This window comes from Panicum hallii, chromosome 3 (assembly GCF_002211085.1).
Source record: "Panicum hallii strain FIL2 chromosome 3, PHallii_v3.1, whole genome shotgun sequence".
Taxonomy (NCBI): Eukaryota; Viridiplantae; Streptophyta; class Magnoliopsida; order Poales; family Poaceae; genus Panicum; species Panicum hallii.
The window spans coordinates 60418465-60427567 of record NC_038044.1 but is presented as its reverse complement, the minus strand read 5'-3'; the positions used below and the strand labels follow the sequence as shown (position 1 = coordinate 60427567).

Here is a 9103-nt window from a genome sequence, read left to right as displayed (position 1 = left end):
TTGACCCCGCTTCAGAAAAAAAAACACCATTGATCCGATCGAGCAATCACCACCGTACCCGTCGCTCATGCGGGCACGGGACGGAGGATTGGATCAGAATCAGCATCGCCGTCGGTCGGAGACTGCTCGATCGGACGACGACAGCGACGCCACGGCGGACGAGACGTTCGCACGTTACTACGCATGCGTGCATGTGGACGCGGTCGCGTCGTCGCCTGGCTGCCGGGTGATGCACGAGGACCTGCAGCAGCCGTCGTGCTCCCAACACGTCGACGACGAGCCAGCAGATGGTCCCGATTGGTCGAGGGCTACCCGGCCGTCGCTTTCCGTTCCGGCCCTCGTCGATCCGTGCTGCTCCGGTCCGGCGGCTGCTGGTGGCCTGGCCTACACGCTGCACGCGTGAGACAAGTGAGTATTACTGAACACGAAATACGAACGGCACGGGCGGCCCCCCTACATACGCGTACGTGTACAATGCCCGTGACATCTGCACGTCGTTACGTGTGCGCAGCGTACGTATATATACGATACGATTGGTGGGGCCAACCATCCTGATAGTGACAATAGGAGGTTGTCAATATATATATAAAATCCATTCTACATGTAGCTACTCATTCATACATTTGTATCTTATGATGTAGGACGTATCTGATCCAACGAAAGATATGTACGAGGTACATATAATTATACTAGACCATCTGTAATGGTATATACTTCAAGTATATGACCATACATGGAGTATATGGATATACTCATTTTTATATATTAGTACTAATATATAATCATGATATATTTTAAAAATAGAGATATTTTTAAAATTTTTCGTACATATCTATTTGAAATATCTTAGAACTAGTATACAAACATACTAAAGTGATAAATGAGTACGTGGATATACTGGTATACTTTTGTCGATATCAGTTTGTTATAAGACCGCCGAGGCAGGTGAAATTTTTCGAACAATAGGAAGTGTGAGAGCTCCTACTGAACTAGGAGGCCTTTTAGAACTGGAAAGGTATATGATAACTGGGTATTTTTTTCCATCTTACATCCAGATTTTGCTTCTTCCTCTTCCCACAAATTCAAGGCTTCTTCTACCTCTTTCCACCTCCGGCAAGCTTCTTCTCCACCCTTAACGAGATCTTCGGCGAGGTTAGGATTTAGGGTTGGGATTTGGGGTTTGGATTCCGTTACCGAGCTTAGAACGAAGGCCGGGGGTGGCAGGCAGGCTTGGTGGAGGTTGTGGGGACGGTGGCGCCATAGTGCGGGCGGGCGGTGGAGGAGGCCGGTTCTATCAGGCCGGGGCGGGGCCGACGACGGCCATGGTGGCAGCGGCGGCGTCGGGAGGGGCAGGTGGAGGAGCCACGGGCGCGGGAGGAAGAAGAATGTTGAAGGAAGAAGATGAATAGTGTAAGGAAGGAGATCCACCGTCAAATCTTGATCCAATGGCATAAAGAAAAAAATTCAAGGAAAAAAAAAGCCCGGTCGTGATGTAGACAGCCCCTAGCTTTCTTTCTAGAAAAACCTAGTAGAAAGATGCAAGTGAGCTTGATTTACCAGCGGGCCTTTTACCAGAGAAAAATAAAGTGGAGCGATTCAAAGTGGAAGGACAGCATGAGGTGGACGGAAGGCAGTGGCCGGGCGGCCGGGGTCCAAATGGAACCAAGGTGAAATTTTCAAAAAAAAAACAAGAAAAGAGAAAGAGACGAAGGTGCATGCAGGACCACCCATTGCCATGGGTGCATCAGTGCACGGGCACGGGTGGGAGCACGGGGCAGCACCGGTCAATCACAGGGCGATCGATCGGGTTTCGTGTGGGTCGATCTGGTCCCCACTCCCCCCGGGAGCGTCGCAAGGCAACCATCGGTGGCGGACTCGTGGCGGTGGCGCGTAGCGCGGCTGGTGCTGGTGCCGGGCCCCTCTGCGGCGCGGTGCAGGCCGTGCCATGCCACGCCGACGCACTCTCCGGAGTCCGGAGCCTCCTCTGCCCTGTACGGTACGTTGCCGCAGCGACGCGTATGCCCCAGCTACCGCCCCCCGGGCCTGCACAGCACAGCGCCTTAGTGGAGTGTTCGTGTCCATGCTCGTGTGTCCCGTACGAGCGTGACGTTGCGCGCGGGGCGGTGCACGGTCGGGGCTCACGGCGGACGCTGTCTCTTCTTCTCTCCACTCTTGTTGCCCATGCCTGTCCTGCTCTCTCTCTCTCTCATGTATGATCAAATCAGGTCAGGCAGCTGCAGGGGTGGTCGCAGCCCGCAGGCGCAAATTGGCTCGGCCCCCCTCTGGGACGCGTCCCATCCAGAGAAGAAGGGAGGGGCCTCAAGTTTAATGCTCCACGCGCCGCCCCCGCCGGGCGCCGTCCTCTTCCGGCCCTCCGCCACCGCCTCCACGCCACGCCACCCGCCGGCCGGCAAAACTCGCCGCCCCGCCGGCCGGGGCCCCCCAGATCGCAGGCCTTACATTGGTTGGATGTTGATGCCCTTGTCTGTCCGACGCCCTGTCCCACAGTACAACAAGCTCGGCATGTTTCAACTCTCAAGGACCTCTACGCTACGCCTGCATTCGGCACAAGGTGAAGGGGCGCAGGGCCGTTCGTTCCCTCTGCCCTCTGGATATCTCACCCACTCACAACAGCCCAAAGCAAAGATGACTACAAAAGCCGGATCCGTCTGCCGGCTTTTCAGCCGCGACCAAATCATCGCTCGCACTCACGGCCGGCGAAAGCAATCCGGTCGCTTTCCACCAGCACCCGCACATCATGACCATTTCACGGCAGGCAACAAGGCATGCATGAACAATGGAAGAGCAAATCCAACTGGTGTCGCAAGCATCACCTGGCAGCAACAGCAACGAAGGGTACCAGCACTTCGCATTCACAAGTCCTACCAATCACCCAACCAAAACCCAGAATGCCACGCCTCGGTGAAGCGCAAACAGAGACGAGAGCAGGACCTATCGCCTTGCCTCGATGCAAGATCCAGTGCCGGGGACACAACGTGGGAACGCATGCGATGCAGATACACAAGTCTCTCAGGAAATGGGCCGTGGCCCAGCACACGAGCATCATGCTACAAGTTCAAGGTTTTAACAACAGTGACTAGTACAAGCTGCCAACACCAAGCGCACGTAGCACAGGACACGGTACTAAGCACGATAGACACTTTCTAGCAATACAACACTGCCCCGATGGGCCAAGTTCAATAAGTCGGGTCCAGCAAAGTGAGACGGTACAATGTAGGCACGGATGGACTGCGGACCACCAGAGATGTGACCAAGCAATCAGTCGCTGCGGGCAGGAGACTCATCCACAGACCTGGAGCGGGATCCAGGAGGCGAGCCTGAGTACTCCTTGGGAGACCTCCGGTGCGGAGGGGATCCGTCGCTGTCAGGTGGGGGTGACCTCCTGTGAACATAATGACAATTGTTAGACTTTTAAGAGCTTTCACTACATCATTAGAGTAGTACGGCCGTTTGGGGGATAGCTAGTACTCCGATTGTATTATCTATCAACTACCTGGCTAGCATGCATCAAACACAAGTCCTGCAATCCACTTGTCTGATGGTGACTTAACAAATATCCATTTCCTTGCTATAATACCATAGAGGCTACAGTACATGGTTGTAGTTTAAACGTGTAAGAATGAAATTTGGAGCCTGGCAACACCTCTGCTAGGAGATTTTGAACAATAGGTTGCTAGTTTTAGTGACTAGTAGACTAATTGGACTTGATGCAACTGACAATACAGTAATTGGCAAAGGGGTACCCTCGGTTTCTATGGACAGAAGGCAGATAAATGTGGTAGCAATGAAGAACTTACTTCTCATAACCATTATCAGCATCATCTCTACTGGCAGGAGAATAGGATCTCCTCTTATCTTCATCAATCTCCTTTGGCGGGCGCCTAGGAGGAGATGCGTGTTGTGCCTCCCTTCTCCTTGGAGAAGCAGAGTAATCATCTCGCCGCCTTGGAGCAGGTGAGTATGATCTTTTTTTTCAAAAGAAAAAGATAAGTAAAATAATAAAAAAGAGTGAGAAGCCTTATGTCAGCCAAGCATACCTTGACCGAGGGCGGCCCCGATAGCGTGGAGAGCGGGAACGGGAACGAGAACGCCCTATATGAAAGATGAAAGGCTATCAGTAATTTGATACTTCAATAAAAGGAATTTGGAAACTTGAATTTACAAAAGCATTCATTGCGACTGGAGACAATTCTGAGATGCTCTTCTCAAATTTGAAAGGCACTTATGCTTATGCATGTTTTGGGGGGTTGAGGAGTGGGATATGATATACACTTTAGCCATAAGAAGTAGCAGTGAAAAAAACTGAGAATATGATATTAATAAGATGCATAGCAAAAAAGGTGTAACAAGGCTAAAAGAAAACTGGCATTGTCCCAGCCAATCATGCCCTGGCCCATGAAAGAGAGTTAATGTCTTTTCTTTGACATAAAAGAAGGCTTTCCATAAGGCATAAACAGACTACACGGTAGGTCTTCAACATTCTATCTATTATAAGTTATAAGACAATATCCACAAAAGAGAGTTAATGCCTTTTCTTTTGATGTAGAAGAGGACTAACCATAACAGAACAAAACTTAACAAACAATACCCAACTCACGCTAATAACCAACACCTAAGAACACTAGGTGCCAATTTCTAATTTTGGGGTGACACGGTACAATCTTCATAGAAGCGAATAGAATCAGGGAACCCAGGATTACATCTATATGGTTTGGATGGCATAGGACCATTAGTGCTATAAAAACAGCAAAGCAAGAAATTACCATAATAAGAAGAGCGGCGACCTTCATGACCAGAGTAACCCCTGCCCAGCAATCACACAAAGTCATTTCAAGCAAGTACATAATAGGCAATGAGGCAGAAAATTAACTACAGTAGAAGGAATACCACACCTGACTCTAGCTCTGCTGCGCATTTCTTCTGGCCTTTTTCGTGACTCAGCAGCAAGAACAACAGTTATCTCCCGACCAAAGAAAACCTGGCGATTCATGTGATACTGGGCCTCTGAGGCATCATAAGGATCAACAAACTCCACAAACGCAAATCCTCGAGGCTCCCTGCATATGTTGATTTTTATGACAGTAGGATAAGGAAAATTCATGAAAATGACAAACAAATATGAGGGTGCAAAGTGTTCACAATGGTGTCTTCCTGCTGTGTAACCATCACAGTTCAAAAATTCAGGGTGCCCTCTATAGTTCTCGGTGAAGCACAGTCAACAACTTACTAACATTTCCATCAAAAGGGAAGCAAGTGTTGCAAAAGGCTGTTAGACGTCCAGGCTCTAGTGTCCAAATTTCTTGTATACAACTACGTATGGTGATCCTCATAAAGAGCATCTTCACAAAATCATTCGCTTCAAGTTCCCCAACTTTTGAAAAGTCACGAAAGTACTTGAAATCGACTTGACTCTCTTTTATCTTCTCATATGTACCAGTACATATCTCTTATCTTCACTTCATGAAATTAATTTTCTCAATGTATCAAATCTTGTCTTCATAGAAGAACTTCTTCATCGGACAAGACTCTATCTTGCCAAGCAAATCAATTGTTAGTAAGGTTAAAAGGCATTCTTCAACAAATGAAGAGCTTGTATTTACTTCAAACCAACAGAACCGTGGTAATCATTTCGAAGAAAAAGGTAATTCACACAGGATAAGGATGAATGGATAGGAGAAAGCAAAATACAGATTCATACATTATATAATTATATTGATAGATAATGACCAATGATGTCCATCAGTGGACAAAAAATAGCAGGGGCATTTCGTATAGTTCCATGATTGCAGTTTGGTCAAAGCGCTCAAACGCACCAAACACAGTGCAAAGTTGATGTTGCACTCAAGCTGGAGGATGCTCACTTTGTTAAATATAGGTTGTTTAGTGGTTTAAGTCATGCCTCTAAAAATGGTTTTGATGCTTATGACAGCCAAAAAGTAGACAGGTGTCCATCTATTTACGATTCCGGTCAATATCAAAACAAGGTAACTTTTTCAGCGTTAAGCAACAAGATTAGATGATTTAGTAACACTTACCCACTGTAATAGTCCTTTGGAATGTAAACATCCCGGACAGGACCAAACCTTTCAAAAGGAACTCGAAGATCCTCCGCTCTGCAAAAGTTTGAGAAGCAAACTGAAGTCAGCAACTTGTGGAAAGATAAAGAATCAAGGTAGCATTTGCTTCTATCTTGAAACAGAGCAGTCATAACAATAGTTACTTTAATTCAAAAAAAAAATAGGTACATGCAATGATACATGCCTTAGTTTCTGTACCTGACGCTTAATGGGATATTGCGGACCAAAAGACTTCCACTACCCTCCTTCCGTCCTCCATATCCCCTCCTAGGTGGGGGGCTTCTTCCTCTGCCACCATATCCCCTCCTGGGGGGGCTGCGATATGGGGGACTGTATCTCCTCATAGTTGTCTGTAATTACACAAAAATAGAACAAATTGTTAACAATAACTCAATAAGAATTGCACGAGCACAATCAGTTGGAGGAGAATAGTGGCCTTATCAGCAATTTATTTAAAGTGTTACATGTTACGGAGCATGTGATACTGCAGCATTTGGACCACAAATGTATGAAACAGTTCACTACCACTCCACCATTCGATGCACAATTTATAAGATGAGAACAAAAGATAGTCAATTCACAGGTGATGTTGAATAGATTAATGGAATAGATCATTCTAATCCTAAATCACAAAGATGTGGCAAGCTGCTGCTTGATGGCTATAATTCATGCGGAAAATTGTGCTAGCATGTATTTTTATTGTTTGTTTCGGCTCAAATTGAACCAAAGTTGACAAATGGAGACACCATTCTTTTTGTTATCTGTGGTGGATCAGGATCTTCCGTGCAACAATCTGTGCCTAGCTTTTGTATGGCATGTAACTCTTGGATCCCTCCCATTTTCTAATTTCTTGCTGGTTAACACTATACTTAATCAATTGTTAGGACCTAGACAGAGCTTTAAAGAATATTTATTAGAATCCATTGTAATGTGCGGGCAATTATTAAGTTCCAGTTCCAGTTAAGAATCATTAACAAGGCCTAACCAAAACCTTTTTTTCTAAAAAAGAAAAGCAGAACCCTATAGATCCAAAAGCACAATCCAACAAATCCTCACGCACTGCCGAAGACGACACAAGCGGCCATGCACTCACTCTCACAGCCCGGAAGATGGCATTAAGCACCTACAAGGCTCAGCTCGGCAAAACAACCCAAGAACGCCGCCGCGAGGGCTCCACCCGTCCCGGCGGAAATCGAGATCTAAGTAAGGTTCCCAGCAGCTAACCGTCACGGCACGCGACCGCGCATCTAGTAGCCGGCTCCTCGCGGCGGTGCTGGTGGAAAACCCGCCGGGTCCCGCGCGGATCTAAGCTGAATGAGCGAGCCCACCGCCGCCGCGGCGCGCCTAGGGTTTGCGGCGGCGAAACGCGACGCGGGCGCGCTCGGTTACGGACGAACGTAAGCGCGAGGAGAGAGGAGAGGGAGGGCGAAGGGGGTGAGCGGTGGGGGGGTTACCGGGGCGCGTCCGGTGATAGCCGGGGAGCAGCCGCAGCCGCGGCGGGGAGAGACGGAGAGCGGAGAGCGAGGTGTGGTGCCGGGTGGACGCGATGTCGCGATGCGAGTGGAGGAGGAAGGGCCGGAGCGCGACGCGGAGGGGGAGGAAATAGATGGGGTAGGCTATGGGCTGGGCCTTGTGGGGGGTAAACCAAACCTCTCTGAAGCTGGCTATGGGCCAGTCTTATTGACTGCAGGCTATGGGCCGGAGCCCACTACCGGGAAAATGTTGACGCAAAGTCCAAGCTAAAGCCCAAACAAAGCATGCTCCTCTATCTCCTGCATCATTGCAAACTTGTGCACATCATCACTAGGTGGATTTTACATCAACAACCAACATACTTAACTCAGAACATTTATTTGGGACACTTTGTCACTCTTGGAATTAAGATAAGAACTTTCGTATATGTTCGTGCGGCTCCGAGCAGCAACGACCGCGCACTGGCCGGCATGGCCTCTCGGACGGGCCGGCGGCGGCGGCGCCGGCCGGTCAGTGGCGGCAGTTTTCCTTGTACGTGCACTCCCGGGTGTAGGACCCACCCGACTTGGCGGCGCACTGGCCGCCGCTCGGGCACCCCGTAGTGTCCGACTTGAGGACGCCGTAGCCGATGTTGCCGCCGCCACCCGCCCCCACCGGGCCGCCGAACAACTCCGGCGCCACCTCGTCCTCCAGGAGCCGGCCGCCGCCGTTGCGCCACCTGTCGTTAGCACGAGCGCGGCCGGCCGCTGTCCTCGGGCCACGGCGGATGATGACCATCCTGCCGCCGCCGCTGTGCTTGCCCTCAGCGGTGGCCGGGACGGCGGAGGCGGCGAGGAGCATGAGGAGGAGGACGACGGCGAGGGGCAAGCTGGCTGCCATCGCGCACGTTACCGATTCCGTTTCTGCGGCGGTCAGGCTGGCCGTGCCGCGTCTTCTTAATGTAGTGCGTGCACGCAGCCTGCGGTCAGGCATGCACAGGTTGAGGTGAGTAGGTGACACAGGAGAGGCCGGCCTGCAGCAAGCTTACTTCATCAGCCACGTCAATCTGACGACAAGGCATCTTCGGTGGTCAGTGGTGCGGACTCGAGTGGAGCGATGGTGCTCACTGCACAGCTGTTGGATCTGACGGCTGCACTTGAACTACCAAGGGCACTTGTGGGACGAAAAGGAGGGAAAATCCATGTCATCGATATGGTGCCTGGCAGCATAGCCATAGCTTCACTACAGTAGGGATGCTAATTTATTAAGTATTAACAAAAGAAACCTCACCTAGCTAAACTTTAGTTAGTAAGTTCATAACCTTAATTACAGGCCAGTAGTAGACGTTGGGCCTTCATGATCACGCAATCATTAGAGACCTACCTGCTGCTTTGACCATCCTGTGAATCAAAATCAAGCAATGCGATTGCAATGCATGCACAGATGGCCAGATTGAAAATTTTGTAGCTAGCAGTCAAGTTGATGATGTAGAGATCAAGGAGATCATCAGAGGACTAAATTTAATCTGTTCCCGGCCCTAAATCTGGTGAAGC

General features: G+C 49.6%; 2 protein-coding genes across 2 annotated transcripts; both read right to left on the bottom strand.

The window, feature by feature from the left end:
• Positions 1-3028: 3028 nt before the first annotated feature.
• On the bottom strand, positions 3029-7696 carry LOC112885876 (serine/arginine-rich SC35-like splicing factor SCL30). The gene is made up of 8 exons (XM_025951561.1): positions 7553-7696; positions 6297-6448; positions 6057-6134; positions 4914-5078; positions 4785-4825; positions 4059-4113; positions 3819-3986; positions 3029-3403 (listed from the first exon to the last, which is right to left on the bottom strand). The coding sequence occupies exons 2-8, from the start codon at positions 6440-6442 to the stop codon at positions 3280-3282; spliced, it is 777 nt and encodes a 258-aa protein (XP_025807346.1). The 5' UTR covers positions 6443-6448; positions 7553-7696; the 3' UTR covers positions 3029-3279.
• Positions 7697-7749: 53 nt separating this feature from the next.
• LOC112887742 lies at positions 7750-8464 on the bottom strand. The gene has a single exon (XM_025954002.1). It carries the CDS (start codon positions 8448-8450, stop codon positions 8082-8084), a length of 369 nt encoding a protein of 122 aa, XP_025809787.1. The 5' UTR covers positions 8451-8464; the 3' UTR covers positions 7750-8081.
• Between the last annotated feature and the right edge of the window lie 639 nt (positions 8465-9103).